This window comes from Oryx dammah, unplaced genomic scaffold (assembly GCF_014754425.2).
Source record: "Oryx dammah isolate SB20612 unplaced genomic scaffold, SCBI_Odam_1.1 HiC_scaffold_25, whole genome shotgun sequence".
Classification (NCBI taxonomy): domain Eukaryota; kingdom Metazoa; phylum Chordata; class Mammalia; order Artiodactyla; family Bovidae; genus Oryx; species Oryx dammah.
Genome location: NW_024070209.1, coordinates 70013873 through 70031157, shown reverse-complemented (window position 1 = coordinate 70031157; position 17285 = coordinate 70013873). Strand labels below are relative to the sequence as shown.

At 51.8% G+C, this 17285-nt stretch overlaps 1 protein-coding gene across 2 annotated transcripts in view; it reads left to right on the top strand.

The window, feature by feature from the left end:
• TOGARAM2 (TOG array regulator of axonemal microtubules 2) overlaps positions 1 to 17285 on the top strand; it is a 43800-nt gene that overhangs the window by 6615 nt on the left and 19900 nt on the right. For both annotated transcript variants that reach the window (XM_040224155.1, XM_040224156.1), the window contains exons 4-11: positions 397 to 443; positions 2747 to 2913; positions 7374 to 7524; positions 7749 to 7913; positions 9828 to 9981; positions 10838 to 10943; positions 11710 to 11945; positions 13755 to 13913. In XM_040224155.1, coding sequence (XP_040080089.1) covers positions 397 to 443; positions 2747 to 2913; positions 7374 to 7524; positions 7749 to 7913; positions 9828 to 9981; positions 10838 to 10943; positions 11710 to 11945; positions 13755 to 13913 — 1185 coding nt within the window. The remainder of the gene's footprint in view (positions 1 to 396; positions 444 to 2746; positions 2914 to 7373; positions 7525 to 7748; positions 7914 to 9827; positions 9982 to 10837; positions 10944 to 11709; positions 11946 to 13754; positions 13914 to 17285) is intronic.

Sequence of the window (17285 nt, the reverse complement as noted above, 5' to 3'; positions counted from 1 at the left end):
AGTCAATCTGTCCTGAGCTGGGAGGAGATTCACCCCCATCTCCTGTGCACACAGCAGGGACAGGGCTTCCTGTTGGACTAAGTGGTTTACTCATGCAGGCTGGCTTCCTGGGGAATCAATGGTCTATGCAGCCAGAAAACAGGGCTCTGAGTTTTGTCTGGACCAAGCCTGCCAGTCACCCTCAAGTCCAGAAGGAGCTGCATCTCCTGCTGCCTTGAATACCTGGCCAAGAGCCTCTTTACAGGGGCACCCACAGCCTCCTCTGTCTCATCCCCCTCTCAGCTGTCACCCCATCCTGCAGCTAGCCTGGGAGCTAGCTCTTGCTTGCTAGATAGCGCAGCAGGAGCTCTTGCTTGCTGTCTCTCATGGTGCTTTTTTCTCCCCCATTCTTTTAAGATTTGTCCGGGAGCGTGGGCCTCGGGAGAAGACCCCCAGATCTCTGGGTATGTACTCGCCTTGCACCCTTCCATTTGTTATTTGACTCTCTGGTTCCTGGGTTGGATCATGGGATCAGAATTAAGGCTAGAGGAGATCTGGGTACTCTTAGACTCATTGTCCTCATTTTATGGAGGGGGAAGCAGAAGTCGCCCTGGTGGCAGGGAGAGTGGCCCCTGCTCTGTGCTACCCTCCACTAGCGTAGGTTGCTTCATGATCGCCCAGCTGAGAGCGATGGTGCTGTCCCATCTGACAGAGGAAGGGGTGCACTGAGCCTCACCAAGCTGGGCCTTTTTAGGCTCAATGCACAGAAAGCACACAGGTCCTTGCGGCTCCAAAGGTGGGGTTTTGTCCCATCCTGTGGCTGTCCCTGGGCTTCCCAGGTGGTGCTAGTGGTAAAGAACCCGCCTGCCAGTGCAGGAGATGCATGGGTCTAAGCAAATAGAGGATTCCTTTCCAGACAGAGTGAGAAACTAAACTGCATCCCCTGAATCCCTTGGTCAGCCGATTCTGGGAGGTTTCAGCGTCAGGGGAAGAGAGCCAGCTGCGCTGGCAGTGAGGCAGGTGGTTGGGGCTCAGAGAGGCTCTCCAGCCTATGACCTAATTCGTGGGGAGGATGGAAGGTCGAGTGAGGGGACATGGGCAGAGTACCCTGGGCCACAGGCCTAGGGGGGTTGGCGGCAGCTGCTGTGCTGACTGGCAGGAGCGGGTGGACTGTTGCCCAGCTTCCGGGCAGGTCACCCTGTAATCAGCTCAGCAGCGGGTCAGTTGGTCAGGGGGAGGCTGCTGCCCACGAGGCCCCAGGGTTAGGATGTCCAGCTGGGCCTGAGAGGCAGGCCTGGCATGGAAACTTCTGCTGTGGCCAGTCTCCCCTCTCTGGCCAGGCTGCTGCAGGGTGCATTGGGGCGGTCCAGTGTGACACACATGGGCACCCAGTGTCCCTTGAGAGCTTCCTGAGAGCACTGGAAGGGGGTTTGGGGCCCGGGGACGCCAGCTTAGAGCTTCTCCCCTGTCTTCCCCACCAGGTGTTCCTTGAGAACTGGGTCCTTGGGGGGCAGGGGCCAGGCTGCTTGGACAAGGCTTTCCACGGTGTCTCTTGGAGGCATAGGCGAAAGGGGGCTACAAACTGGCAGAGTCCTCAAGAAGCTCTCTGACCTTCCAGCTGTCGGCAGGGGACAACACTGCCCAATGTGGGCACCACATCTGGCACATAGTTAGGGTACACGTGGTAGTGTCTGAAGCTAAGGGTTTTCTCTCAGTCCCTGCTCTGGTGAGCTGGCACCGGGACACCCACGCCCTTGGCCCTGCCTTACTTCCCGGCAGACAGAGGCTTCGCCCCTCCTCCCCCTTGGTTCTGGAGTCTTCTCCCAGGAGGGATCTTTGGTAGAAGGCAGGGGCCGGACAGAGATCTGGGGGTCCCCAGGAGCCCTGCCAGATCCCCAGACTCAATACACCCTTTCCAGCCTCAGGCAGCCCCAGGTGGTGGCCCCCCTTCCCAGAGGAGCCCTGATTTGCAAGTTCTCTCAAGGCCAGTGAACTCCAAACTTTGTGAGCAGGAGAACCTGGTTAACATTGCCTTCATTAAAGGAAAACTAATGGACCTACCCCCACACTGTCCCTAAAACAAGAAACATGCTCTTAAAGTCTGTTAATTGGGAAAACACGGAATGACAAAGATATACTATGGATTTGATGCCATTTGGAAATGAACTTGAATATTATTAATCGTAAGAGCATCTGAAGGTCACTGGGTCTCAACTTTCCCATCTGTAAAATGAGAGCATTGGGCTGGCATTAGTTCTCTGGCTCTTTCCTGCGGTGTTATAGTCTGAGATAGGAGCATGGTAGTGTATAATGATCAATGGGCTCATTTTGTTTTTCCTCTTTCTGAAGTACATGCCTCCCGGTTAAGACAGACTTACATTCTCAGGAAATATCTTAAACCTCTTAGATAACAGGTCTGCCCCTATTTCCTGCCCACGCTCCTCTCCACCCCACCCCACACCACACCACCCTAGTCTTAGAATAAAGTGTGCCATATTTGTTGATACATGGATGCATGGATGGATGCATGAAAGGGGGAGGGTGTTGGTCCTCAGGCAGCCAGTTCTATTCCTGCCAGTGCTGTTCTGTAGAGTGAATTTAACCTGTGCCTTCCCTTTTAAGGCAGCATAGGGGAGAAACACTGAGGGTGGAGGGCTTAGACAGTTGCATGTTCCACCAACCACAGGGCTCCAGAGCCTTAATCCCGGCGGCTGCTGCCCTCAGGTGCTGGGCGTCCTCAGTTTGACTCTTGTTCTCCACTCCTCAGAGCCAAAACCTCTGATCCCGCCTGTCGGAGACAGGTCTGCTGCCCCTGAGAAGGCTGCCCTGCCTTTATCTCAGTCTGCTCCTATGCTGACATCCTTCTCCTTCAGCCATGCCAAAGAAGCTCACCCCTTGTTAAAAGAAGAGGACCAGAAGGAGAGTGGAACCAAGGTACCTGGAAAGGGAGGGGAGAGGAAGCTGGGGTCAGAGTACACCACTGGCTGAAGGCTCACATGCTTCTGAAATACACAAGTGTGGGAGCGGCTTGAGGAAAGCAAGGAGGAACCCTGAGGCAGCTGCTCTAGTCCTTAAGGGTGGAACCTGTAGATGGGTTCGGGGTGAAGGCTATGGCAAAAAAGAGAGGAAAGAAAGGAGGAGAAGGACAGAGGTGAGGGGGCCTAGGTGAAGGGGAGAGTACAGCAGGGAGCCGAGGGGTGGGGCTGAGGGAGGAGGCGAGGACAGAGGAGGTCACACACAGTTCAGAAGGAAGCAGGATGTGGGGAGATGGCAGAAGGGCTTAGGTGAACCAAACCAAGTAATCTGAACCAGCACCCAAGATAGCAACCTAGAGGCAGCTGACTCAGAGGCAGATAAGCCAAAGGCTGTGTTTCACAGGCTGACAAACACCTTGTACTTCTAAGGCGACCTTGATCCAGATGATTCATACAGATCCTAGTCTGGATGAATTTGGTGAAACGTGGGGAGTCATTGGGCTTCCCACACGGCTCAGTGGTAAAAGAATCCATCTCCCAGGCAAGAGCTGCAGGAGACCCTGGTTTGATCCCTGGGTCGGGAAGATCCCTGGAAGAAGGCGATGGCAACCCACTCCAGTATTCTTGCCTGGAGAGTCTCATGGACAGAGGAGCCTGGTGGGCTACAGTCCATAGGGTCACAAAGAGTCAGACAGGACAGAGAGCATGCATGCGTTCAGCTCAGTTCAGTCGCTCAGTCGTGTCCGACTCTTTGCGCTCTCGTGAACCGCAGCATGCCAGGCCTCCCTGTCCATCACCAACTCCCGGAGTTCACCCAGACTCACGCCCATTGACTTCCCTAGTGGCTCAGACGGTAAAGCGTCTGCCTACAATATGGGAGACTTGGGTTCGATTGCTGGTTGGGGAAGATCCTCTGGAGAAGGAAATGGCAACACACTCCAGTATTCATTCTTGCCTGGAAAATTCCGTGGGAGGAGCCTGGTAGGCTATAGTCCATGGAGTCACAAAGAGTCAGAGACAACTGAGCGACTTCACTTCACTTCACATGTCCATCGAGTTGGTGATGCCATCCAACCATCTCATCCTCTGTCGTCCCCTTCTCCTACTGCCCTCAATCTTTCCCAGCATCAGCGTCTGTCCAATGAGTCAGTTCTTCGCATCAGGTGGCCAAAGTGTTGGAGTTTCAGTTTCAACATCAGTCCTTTCAATGAACACCCAGGACTGATCTCCTTTAGGATGGACTGGTTGGATCTCCTTGCAGTCCAAGGGACTCTAAGAGTCTTCTCCAACACCACAGTTCAAAAGCATCAATTCTTCGGCACTCAGCTTTCTTTATAGTCCAACTCTCACATCCATACATGACCACTGGAAAAACCATAGCCTTGACTAGATAGACCTTTATTGACAAAGTAATGTCTCTGCTTTTTAATATGCTGTCTAGGTTGGTCATAACTTTCCTTCCAAGGAGTAAGTGTCTTTTAATTTCATGGCTGCAATCACCATCTACAGTGATTTTGGAGCCCCCCAAAATAAAGTCAGCCACTGTTTCCCCATCTACTTGCCATGAAGTGATGAGACCAGATGCCATGATCTTAGTTTTCTGAATGTTGAGCTTTAAGCCAACTTTTTCACTCTCCACTTTCACTTTCATTAAGAGGCTCTTTAGTTCTTCTTCACTTCCTGCCATAAAGGTGGTGTCATCTGCATATCTGAGGTTATTGATATTTCTCCCGGCAATCTTGATTCCAGCTTGTGCTTCCTCCAGCCCAGCATTTCTCATGATGTACTCTACATATAAGTTAAATAAGCAGGGTGACAATATACAGCCTTGATGTACTCCTTTTCCTGTTTGGAACCAGTCTGTTGTTCCATGTCCAGTTCTAACTGTTGCTTCCTGACCTGCATACAGATTTCTCAAGAGGCAGGTAAGGTGGTCTGATATTCCCATCTCTTTCAGAATTTTCCACAGTTTATTGTGACCCACACAGTCAAAGGCTTCGGCATAGTCAATAAAGCAGAAATAGATGTTTCTCTGGAACTCTCTTGCTTTTCCAGTGATCCAGTGGATGTTGGCAATTTGATCTCTGGTTCCTCTGCCTTTTCTAAAACCAGCTTGAACATCTGGAAGTTCACAGTTCACGTACTGCTGAAGCCTGGCTCGGAGAATTTTGAGTATTACTTTACTAGCGTGTGAGATGAGTGCAATTGAGCGGTAGTTTGAGCATTCTTTGGCATTGCCTTTCTTTGGGACTGGAATGAAAACTGACCTTTTCCAGTCCTGTGGCCACTGCTGAGTTTTCCACATTTGCTGGCATATTGAGTGCAGCACTTTCTCAGCATCGTCTTTCAGGATTTGAAATAGCTCAACTGGAATTCCATCACCTCCACTAGCTTTGTTTGTAGTGATGCTTCCTAAGGCCCACTTGACTTCACATTCCAGGATGTCTGGCTCTAGGTGAGTGATCACACCATCGTGACTATCTGCACGCATGCGTACATACATGCAGAGTCACTGTTATGGTCTTCCTTTGAAACAGAGATGTAAGAGTGCAATAAACGTATCTTGAAAGCCTGCTATGTGCATGTGCTGTGGGATCCAGTGATGCTGATAAGGTCCAGGTACCACATCCTCCCTCTCCAGCATTGGTGACAGACCATGGGGCAAAGGAGGAATAATTCAGGGCCATGAAATGATCTCATCCTCTACCCACCTTAGCCGCTCACTCCCGTGGTCACACTGTAGACCTCGGCACTGCAAATAACATCTTCCCCACCATCATCTCAACCTCAAGCAGCCCATTTGCTCACTTCCTTCTCCTAATGTTCTAGCTCAATCCATCTGACATCCCAACTCTAGCACTTGTCTTTCTCCGGTATCAACAATAATTTCCTTGAAACTGGATCATCCCCACCAGCATCTTAGCTCTCTCTCATCTTAAGGAAACCAAACGGAAGCAAGAATTCTGCCTTGTCTCTTTACCAGTCCTCTCCTGAGCGTGGGCCAGTAGGCTTAGTCCCTGCAGCCCCACTGAAATCACCCCATTGAGGCACTGGTGGGTCCACCTTCCCACGTGCAGCAGTCGCAGTGCTCTTTCAGCCTGACCCATTGCCTGCTTTTGTGGCTCATCCTTCTTGAATTCCCCACCAAGGAATGGAAATGAGGGCTGCTTCTTTCTTGCTTCTCTGACTACATGAGTTACATCCTTCCTGGTCCTTCTTTGCTGGCTCCTCCTTGTCTTCCTGATCTCTACGTGATGGCACTCAGAACTCACACCTCTAGCATCTTGTCTATTTATACTGACCACTGTAACCTGAATCCTGACCTACAGCATTAGGTACCACCTCTATGCAGAGGGCTCCTAAATCTCCCTCTCCGGCCCAGACCTTCCCCTGAACTCCAGGAGCTGTTAAATTATATGCCTGCATTTATACAGCACTGATACTCAACATCTGCATTTAGGCCTCTAGTTATATTTCCAACTTATCCAAGATTTTAACTGTTGAATTCTCACCCACCCCACCCCCGAACTTCCTTTTCCCAGTGTCCTCTCTCTGTGAATCGCAAAGGCAGCTCCAGACTTCCAGCTGCTCTGACCCCAAATCGCAGGCCCATCCCGCCTCCTGTCTCTCTCTTATCCCACACCTCATAGATTAGCCAAAGCCGTGGGCTCTACTTTTGAACTTGTCCAGAATCCGGTCATTCTATCATTTTTCCGGCTATCCTAGTCCAAGTCCTGCCACGTGGAAATTCTTGGTTCTATTTTTGCAACTTCTTGTGAATCTTTAATTTTGTCAAAATAAAAAGTTATAAAGAACAATACTTAGAGAATCCCCCTACCCAGCAAAAAAAAAAGAAAAGGGGTGGGGGAAGAGGGAATCAGATCATGTCATTCTTCTGGTCAGAACCTCCAGGGACTTGCTGTGTCCTCCAGAGGAAAAGCCCGAGTCCCCACCATGGACCGCCGGGCCCAGTGTGTAGAGGCTCCTGCCCACCCGCACCACTCCTGACCTGTGTCCTGCCTCGCCTCTGACTCTGGGCACACCAACCGGCATCCTCCTCGAGGCTCACATCCACACCCAGCAGCCCCCAGACTCGGGGTCTGCTCCTTACTTTGTTTCTGTCTCTGCTTCAATGCCACCGCCTTGAGATTGCCCTACCTGAAACAAACCCCATCACCCTGTGTTCCTTACTTTCCTTCCCGTGCATGGTTGCCTGACATCAGAGGCTGGTCTGTTTGCTGCCATCTCACCACTCCACATAGCTCTTTGGGAGTAAGGCCTCTGAGTTTTTGATCATTTTCAGAACAGCTATCGGCACCTAGGAGCCACTCATGTTCCTGATGACTGAATGAATGAAGAAGGTATAGAACGCGCAATTGGGTCCGCAAGGTGACGGAGTTTGCTCTGACCTTGTGCCAGATTCAGGTCACCATTGCCAGGTCTGCCCAGGAGAGGATGAGGCTGAAGCAGATGAAGGAGATGGAGTTATTCCGCAGGGCAAAGGAGCCGGAGAGGGACAGAGAGCTCACTGCCCCGAGCCTGGGCTCCCGGAGGACCTTGATGAAGGAAGGTACTGGGTGTTTGGGGAAGGTGCCTTCAGGCTGGGGACATTTTTCACCAACATCTGGGCCAGAAAGAACATTTCCACACTTCCCATCCACACAGTCTCCATCCTGAGACTGGACAGGGAGGCACATTTGCTCTCTTGTAGTTCACCGATGGGCCCATTTCCAAAGTGGGGCTCTGGGGCCAGGCAGGACCGGCTCTGTCCAAGGACTTTCTCTGCCTCCGCAGGCCTTCTTCCCCTCCGGGGCAGCGGGACCCTGTCTGTGCCCACCGGGCTGAGCAGCCCCCGCAGGAACAACCTCGGTGTCATCCTGAGGAAGCGGGCCAGCCGGGCCTCATTGCCCAGCATCCCCATCAGCAAGCAGGAACCCAGCTTTGCCCGCCATGCTTCAGGTGGGGCCCAGACCAACTGGTGGGGGGCATGTATCTGTCTCTCGGTGTGCTGTCTTGGATGCTTAGGGGCGTGGCAAGCGTGACCTCTGCTGCTCTGCTTCTGCTTGTTGCCCTTGTTAGAGCAGGGGGCAGCCTGCGGTTGCCAGAGAGAGGAACAGTGGGCCAGCCCTGTTGTAAAGGGAATTGTGGATGGCTGGACAGGTATGCCCAATCTGTGTGACATGTCTTAGAGGACCCACCAGAGCACCAGGATCACAGATGCTGATAACAGCCTCTGTGGAAATATCTGGAAATACCTGGAAGAGGAGAAGAGGGCTCTGGGAAAATCTTGGGTTCCTGACTGTTGCGTCATAAAATGTCAGGGCTGGACAGGGCTGGTTACAGACTGGGATGCAAGGAGCTGAATGTTCTGTGGGACACTCAGGAAGGTCCCAAGGGACAAGGGGAGGCCCTGTCCCCATTCTACCAAGGGAGGGTCTATTTTGCCTCCCCTTTTGGCATATTAGGGCTCTATGTGGGATTTCATTTGAAAAGATTTTGCTACAAAAGAACATTTGAAAACAACCAACCTGGTTCAGAGTTTCTTTAAGTATAGGATATCGTAAGACATTGGTGGGAGAATAGAGCACCATTTGGGGGCTAGAAATAACACTGGCTCACCTCTCTATTTCATTCTCTTTCTATTCTTTTGATACCATCAAGTAGAAAGTCTTAATCTGGTGCTAATTTTTAACACCTTACTAAGACTTTCGAGTTTCCTTTCTAAACAAAGAGATCTTCTTCCTGGCTAGAAACATCAGAAGCTGACTGCCACTTTATAGCGAGAGTTTATAATATTCTTTTACTCTGACTGTAAATATTTATCACATACTATGACAAATAATCATTTACCAATTATGGTATTGATATAAATTTCCCTTAAATAAACTTATTTAGGGGTTGCCATTTCCTTCTCCAGCAGCAGCAGCAGGGTTTGAAAAGTGAGTTGAAGGAAAATACCCAATAAATAAGGGTACAAGTACTTTAGAGATATGGCAAAAAAAACCCCAAAACCCATGGAAGTGGTAACTGAATGGTTGGTACTTGGGAAACATTGATCTTTCTAATCTAAGCTACTTCCTTTATAGACAACAGACTGAGACCCAGAGACTCAAAGTCACCCAAGGTCACCCAAGGTCACTCAAGGTGATGGTGGCCCATAGGGACTTAGACTGTGGCTGATGACTCTTGATCCATTGGCAAAGCTGAGGCGAGAATCCAGGAATGAATGAGGTCTTTGTGTCTTGGCTTTAAGGAGAGTACTACCCCTCAGCTCCCTCTTGCCTTGGACCTCCTGGGTATGGCATTGTGAAAGCTGCGTAAAGATGAACCTCTGCAGAGAACTAGGCGGGAAGTGAGAGACCTGGATTCCAGTCCTGGCTCTGTTAGTGAAGGAGCTGAGGGAGTCGGAGGGACCCTGGCTTCACCAGAGGATGGAGAACTGGGGAGAAGGAGGAGGAGGAGAAGTCGTAACACAGGCTCCTGGGTGGAGACAAGGTTAGAGCCAGGGAGTCATTCCTTGATAGAATTGCTGGCCTCACCTCCAGCCACAGACAGGGCAGGATTGGGGATGAATTACCAGCTGGGTGGGTTTGGTCACATGACATCAAGCAGCCTGTCACAGGCCAGCGTGTTTATCATAATCAGGTTAGCAATAGTAGGGATAAAAACGGTCAACAAGAGGTTGGAGTTAGGTGGTCTCCATGGTTCCCCAGGGAGTGCAACCGAGGCCCTGGCTTCTATCCCTCACAAGTCCATTCAGCCTGCAGACCCCCCACCCCGTCTTCCCTTTCTCAGTAAGGTGGCTTCAGTGCCATGCTGTGGAGGCCTCAGGTCTTCTGGGTGAACCCCCCTGCTCCTCTCCTTTTCTTACAGCTCAATCCTTACCTGCGGTTCTCACTTTGGGGTCTCCTGAGTGGGAAGAAGAGGAGGAGGAGACGGATCTTCGAGCTTTCAGGGAGTTGAGGCCTTTCTCAAACCCTGAGCTGGGGCTGGTGGATGCCCTGCAGTGCCTGGAGAGTAGTGACTGGTAGGGAACAGCCCATGTGCCCTGTGATGGGGTGGGGTGGGGCTGCATAGGAGCTCCTGCCCTGTGCCTCACCCCCACTGCAGACCCTGGTCCTGTGGAGTAGGGGGGCAGGGGTGGGGGTGTGCATGTGAGTCCCACGGCCAGTGTCTGTCCCAGGCTGCCAACAGTCCTGTGTGCAGCTCTGTGGTGCCCCAGAGCCGGGCCTAGGAAGTACAATCTGACTCCGCAACGCTTCCATGGAGGCCTGAGGAAGGTCAGCGTCCTTCCTTTCTCTAAGTCAAGTTCACCCCACTCCGGTGTTCCTCCCCTCACACAGTCTTGTGTGCTGTGCGCTAAGTCACTTCAGTCGTGTCTGACTCTGTGTGACGCTATGGACTGTATCCCGCCAAGCTCCTCTGTGCATGGGATTCTCCAGGCAAGAATACTGGAGTGGGTTGCCATGCCCTCCTCCAGGGGACCTTCCCAACCCAGGAATCAAACCCGGATCTCTTACATCTCCTGCATTGGCAGGCGGGTTCTTTACCACTAGTGCCACCAGTCTTGGTCGTGAGCAAAGTGATGACTTGAGGTCCCGTTTGTGGGAAGGCCTCCTTCAGTCCTCATGTTCAAGAGCCTTCTCTTGCAGGTGCAGGCTCTGGGGGTGGCCTAGGCCTGGGTTGTGGGGGTGGGCCTCCATCCTGGGTTGGGGTGGGTCATGCACCCCGTAAAATGGCCTGTATTGGACTGAGACACCAGGACACTGCCGCTGACGCCATCCAATCCCTCCCCGCTGCGGCGGGGGTGGTGGCAGTGTGGGCGCCCTGTGTAGAGTGCCCTCCCCCAGCCACCTATGGCAGGGCCTGGACTTGCTTCTCAGGCAGATGAAGGAGAGGGGCCTGGTGAGCATCCAGCGCCTGGCAGCCTGTCACTCGGAGGTCCTCACCGGGAGGCTACATGATGTGTCCTTGGCCGTGACGGGGGAGGTAAGGGCTCCCGTGTCCTGTGTACTCTGCCTGACCCCCAGCCAGTCCCCCTTCCCTGGTGCTACTGCTAGTGCTGGTCACACAGCAGCTGCAGAGGGGCCCGTGGCTCCCAGGGCATCCCTGTTTATTTCTCTGCTCTCAGCCACGGAGGTGGCAGCTAGACACTCATTTCTTAGATTGGAAAATTGAGGCCTGGAGTTTCCTTATTTCTAATCTCTGGGTATTGAGATCTGTCACAGCCCTGCGTTGTCCTCTGTACTTAGAATACCTGAGGAGGGATGGAGTGTTCTGGGCTAGATCGCCAACTTGGGGGCAGTTGTAACATTTCCCAAATCCTTTCTCCTGTGAGGCTAGGGCTTGGCCTAGGCCGGGCCCAGATGGGCAATAAGATGTATCTTATCACAAGCAGAGGCAGTGCCCCCTGTCCTTGGGAGTAGACTGTCCCCTTTGGGGGGCCTTGTGAAGATCAAATTAAACATTAATTGTAGAAATGCTGTCAAGACTAAGTGTTGTACAAATTCCAGATGGTAATGACAACAATAGGATTGATAATTATGATGATAATAAAAGTAATGGTGTTTTTTTAAAAAATGAGACTGTTTTGCCCAGAGCTACTGCAGAGCTTCCACTTCCAGTTTGGCGAGGCCTAGGCCTGGGTGAGGGTGGGGGCCACAGGAGGGCTGGTGCAAGGTTCCTCTTCCCTATGTGTTGGAGCCCTCGGCAGGGCCCAGCAGTCCTGCAGGCCCCCCGCCTATCTCTCTCCAAGGTCACCAACCTCCGCTCCAAAGTGTCCCGCCTGGCCATCGGCACCCTGGGAGACCTCTTCCAGGCCTTGAAGAAGAACATGGACCAGGAGGCTGAGGAGATCACCCGCTGCCTGCTCCAGAAGATGGCAAACACCAGCGGGTTCATCCAAAGGGCGGCCAACCGGTCCCTGGGGGCCATGGTGGAGCACGTGACCCCCGCCCGCTCCCTGGTGGCCCTCACCTCCGTGGGCATCTAGTACGTGGGGACCTGACTGGGGGCAGCCTGGGGAGGTGAGGCGAAGGGGAGAGGCACTGGGTAGGGGCAGAGCAGGGAGATGGTGCAGGTACCTCAAGCATTTCCCTTGGGGAGAAAGACCCTTGCTCCCCGGTGGGCCTCTCTCCCGCCTCTCCTGGGCCAGGCTGGGGATAATGAGGGAAGCTTGTAACTGTCCCAGGTCCCAGCTGGGAAGGGACGGGTGCTACTGTCTGCTCAACACTGGGGAGCTTGAAGTGGCCGTGGTACTGTCCCCAGAGATGGGGCGGCAAAGGCAGGGGAGGGATGCTTCTTTCTGATGAAATCTGGGCCGTGAGCAGAGCAAGGCACAAAATCTGCTCTAGCTGGTCCCACTTGGCCTTTTGGCGAGGAGGAGGGGACAGACTGCTCTCGGAGCCCTTCTGCAGCCAGATCTGCTTTCTCTTTACAAAAACCAACACCAACAGCAAAACCAGAAGCATTCCCCCAAGCCCTTTCTCCCACAGGGTGACACAGCTCTCAGCCCCAACAAGACAGTCACTGACCATTATGCCAGGTGGCCTACTGGGTAGAACCCAGGGTGAGCTGTCACAGCCAGGCCTTTGCCCACAGACTCCTGAACCACATTACCTAAGTTCACAGCCTGGATTGTTACTAAACTTCCCCCAAGCTTTTGTTTCCTCATCTGCAAAAGGAGACCAGGGATAATAATAAAATTGTTGGGAAGAGTACAGGAATTGATTCATGAAAGAGGGGTAGGGGAAGTGCCTGTCTCTACCTGACATTGACTGAGTGCTGATTGTGGCTGTTTTTAACCAGGGAGAAATCAATTGTATTTTTTTTCTGGATTCCTCACCTGCACGATGATGACAAAAGTAGCTTGTGGAATTGAGGAGACCTTGGTTCAAACGTGTCTAGTGCAGAGCCTGGCAGGCAGGGTGTGCTCATGTAAACTGGGCCAATTGATTCTTGTCAGGAAGAACCATAGGAGCCTGGAACAGGGCTGTGCATTGGAACTCGCTGGGATATTGCTAAAGTGCAGATTCTGACTTGTGTGCTAATGCGCTGGTCCCTGGACCACATTGAGTAGGGAAGCCTTCCTTTGTGTTCTAGTGGAATGGTGCCCAGTGGGGAGGAAGGGACCAGTGTCACCTAATGCAATGGCCTGTGGACACATTGAATTCACATTGAATGAAGTGAAAAAGAAAGAGGTGACATCCGATGGATTCCTCCTGTAAGATTTCAGGTTCCCCTAGAAACCACCCATCAATCTCCCATCCCACCTCCTGTCTCAATTCAGCTCAATGAACACGCAGTAAATGCCCACGAAGTGCTGAAGGGCCTCCATGCCAGAGGGGAACAGGGGATTCAACTGAGAGGGAGACTTGCTGTCTGCCCCCTGGGAACCATGGGGTACCCCTGTATTTACCAGGGGTCAAAGGACAGTGCCCTTCCCCCCTCCCCAGAAAGTGCTAGTTTTGTCTGGGGGCTCGGAAGGCAGAGGTAGGGTATCCTAGGTAGAGAAAAGTGAATTTAGGCAAAGGCAGCACATGAGCTCAGGAAGGCACAGGGATGGCAGGCACATGGTGGGCCTGGGGACGTCACATGGCTTCAGGTCCATTGTCAGGAAGGGGCTGATCTTCCTTGAAGATTCCCCTGAGCCCTGGAGGGACAAAATTGGGAGCCCACTGCGGCATGAAACATGGAGGCACAAATGTGGGTCCCTGTGTGCCAGTCTGGGTATGCCCCCCCCCCCCCCCCCAAAACCCCATCCTCGGCTGAGCCCTTTCCCGTGACTGTGTTTCCTTTCAGCCACCGAAACCCCTTAGTCCGGAAGTGCACTGCCGAGCACCTGTCGGTCGTCCTGGAGCAGATAGGCGCCGAGAAGCTCCTCTCAGGCACCAGAGACAGCACAGACATGCTGGTGCACAACCTGGTGAGACTGGCGCAGGACTCCAACCAGGACACCAGGTAATGCGGGGCCTGGGGGACGGCTGACCTGGCCAGCCCAGGCAGACAAGGCCGCCAGCCAGCCCTGAGGGTCTTGCCCATGCAGCTCAGCTTCCCCAGGGCCACGGGGAGGGACAGCGATGGACAAAGTTGTGTCCTTTCCTTACAGCTGTCATCCCACCTCTCCACACCACCACAGCCAGAGCCAGGCCCGCTCAGGGAGTGGTCACTACCCTCACCTCCAATCTGTCTAGCCACTGCAACCCTACCATCTGCCTTCCATCCCTCACCTTTCACTCCCCCTCTAGCCACTGCAGTCTTGCTCTAGTTTCTGTCCCGGTCCAGCTCCATTCCCTATAAAGCTATCCATTCATTCATTTTTTTTCAAGAGATATGTGATGTGTATTCTGTTCATTACTATGAGCACAGGTGTGAACAGGAAAAATTAGACCCCCATTGTCTTGCATCTTACCTCCTAGTTGCATAATAAACAAGTAAATAATTATGACAATTTTAGACACAAATAAGGGGCAAAACAAAAATGTAATGGAGAACAAGGTAGGGACTACTTTAGGTTGAGAGTCAAGGGAGATCTTGCTAAGGATTGACATTTGAGTTAAGAACTGATTGGCTAGTAGGGCCCAGCTCTTTGAGGATTTGGGGTGCAAGAGTCCCAGCAAAGGCAGGTGGTACATCCCCTGGGATGGGCTAAGTTGGGTGTTGAATGGTGAGAAGGCGAGGCTTCATGGAGCACAGTGAACGAGGGGAGTGGTGGGCAGTGATGGGGAGGAGGCAAGGCCAGGCCGGGGGGGAGCCTCATGGGTCAGGGGTTGGGGTTTTGGTAGGAGTCTTTAAAAGATGGGGTTGGGGTCATTCATCGTACTTCTCACTTTGTGACATGTTATGTCTGGAGCCCCCACCGCTCCTGGTTCAGCTCCAGAGGACACGTCCACTGTGTTCTGTGTTGTGTCCCAGGTGGTGCATTCACATGGGCTGTCCCAGGGTGCACCTGGGAAGGCGGCATCGCACGCATGCACCCTCCCCATGCACTCCCACACGACTGCACCTCAGGATGCAACCCCATGGACTGCAGCCCTCCAGGCTCCTCTGTCCATGGAATTCTCCAGGCAAGAATACTGGAGTGGGTTGCCCTTCCCTTCTCCAAGGAATCTTCCTAACCCAGGGATTGAACCCGGGTCTCCTACAGTGCAGACAGATTCTTTACTGTCTGAGCTACCAGGGAGGCCCCCCCTACCCTGCCCCTGAGGTGCCTACATCCTCACAACCTTGCAATTTCTGGATTTCACATTTTTACCCATCTAGTGGATAGAAGTGCTAGCTCACTGCTGCTTCTTTCCTCCCTCCCTGATTGCTAATGCATTTGGGTGCTTTTTGATATCTTTGCTAGTCCTTTAATTTTTTTTTGAAAAAAGTCTCTCTGACCACTGGAGGGTTGATAGTTGGGGAGAGGAGCCAGGATGCAGGTGGGTTGCTAGGTGGATGGCTACCCCAGAATCTGGGCAAGTCATGTTGGAGGCTGCAGAAGTGGGAGGGGGTGGATTGGGGTGTATTTTGAAGGCAGAGCTGATCGCAGGTTGGCGGTGAGGATTTCAAAGAGAAATCAGAGATGACACTTAGGTTTTCAGATGAACTGTGGGATGAGTGAAAGGGCCATCTACTTAAGGGAGGAATATTGTCAGGGAAGTACTGAATAGAAGGTTTGATTGGTTTGCTCTTCATCATGGGTGGGGGAAGGGAGGTTAAGATCTAATACCTCTCCAGATCTAAACCCCTCGCCGACCTCTCTCTCACACTGAATGGCATTGACTGCACTTCATTTTCTTTCTTGGAACCTTATGCTTCTGGTTTCCATGGCGCCACACTCCCTGGTTCTCCTCCTTCCTCTGTGTCTTTCTCCCCCATCTTCCCCCTCACCCGGATGCCCATGGCTTCAGGAGTGTCTTCAGTCCTCATCCCCGCCTTGCCGCTTTCTTTCAGTGGCACCGTTACTTCCTGAGGCTCCAGTCACAGTGAAACTCTGCTGCTCCCCTGTGTCTCCCTCCAGGTGGCTCCTTCTCTGAGCATCCGTCCATCTCTCTGATGCCTCCCCAGGACCCATCATTGGGATGTCCCACTGTCATCCTAAATGAATTCACTGCCTTCTCCTGAAGGCTGCTTCTCTGGCTGTGTTCCCCCTCTTATTAAAAGTCACTATTATTTACTGAGTCATCTAAGATTAAAAATGGGAAAGTTATACTTCATTTTTCCCTCCACATTTTAATATCTTAGACTCCTAGGCATCTCACAGTTGTTGGCCAGGCAGCAATTAAGACTTTGGTTTTACTATCTACACAATTGCAAACTTGATCCTCGTTGCTCATCATATAAACCTTTGAATTACTGTTTGTGTTATAGGAACTACATTATGGGACTTTGTTTGATGGTTAGCCTTTTATATTTATTTTAAGAAGTCACTGTGGAGACTTGTTGAGTTTAATCGTTGTTTAAAATGGCTTTAGAAATATTACACTGTTTTTGGCATTGAAGTGAAGAGTTATTGTATATGAGAAAAGGCATGGAAATAGAGTGTTGGGGCATAAATTTGATATTAATGCAAACATTCATCATTGAAGGAAAGACCCAGATTCCACAGTTCCCTACAAAGCAACCATTAGGTACTTTACCTGACCTAAGGAAGGCAGGCAGTCCCCACAAGAAGTGTTACTTCTGTTTCTGAGAGAGCATGAAGAAGGATGGATGGCTTTCACATGTGGGGCCGTGTCACTGAAGGCAGTGGAAATTGGCCGTGTCTTCTTTTTCCGTTTTTATTTCAGAAATAAATTAATGGTGCAGCTTTATAATTAATGAAGTTTTAGATGGAATGAATATGATACTTCTGGATGCTTCAGGCTCCACCTCCAATCAGCTGTCAAACCCTTCAATTTCATCTTCTTTAGCAGCTCTTGAATCTGATTATCCTTACTTAACCCAACCCTCCTGCCCATGTCAGGCCTTAGCATCTCTTGCCTGGATTATTATAGTGGACTCCTAACAGATCTCCTGGACCCAGTCTGGTCCCCAGAGATCCATCCTCCACACTGCTGCCCGAGACATTAAAAACAATTGTTTATGTATTTATTTTTGGCATGCTGGGTCTTCGTTACTTTGTGTGGGCTTTCTCTAGTTGCAGCGAGTGAGACTTCCTCTTCATTGTGCTGTGCAGGTTTCTCACTGCAGCAGCTTCTCTTGTTGCGGAGCACAGGCTCTAGGCACCGGGCTTCAGTAGTGGCAGCAGGCACAGAAGCTTAGCAGTTGCAGCTCTCAGGCTGTAGCGCCAGCTCGGCAGTTGTGGCGCACTGGTTCAGTTGCCCTCGGCCTGTGGGATCTTCCTGG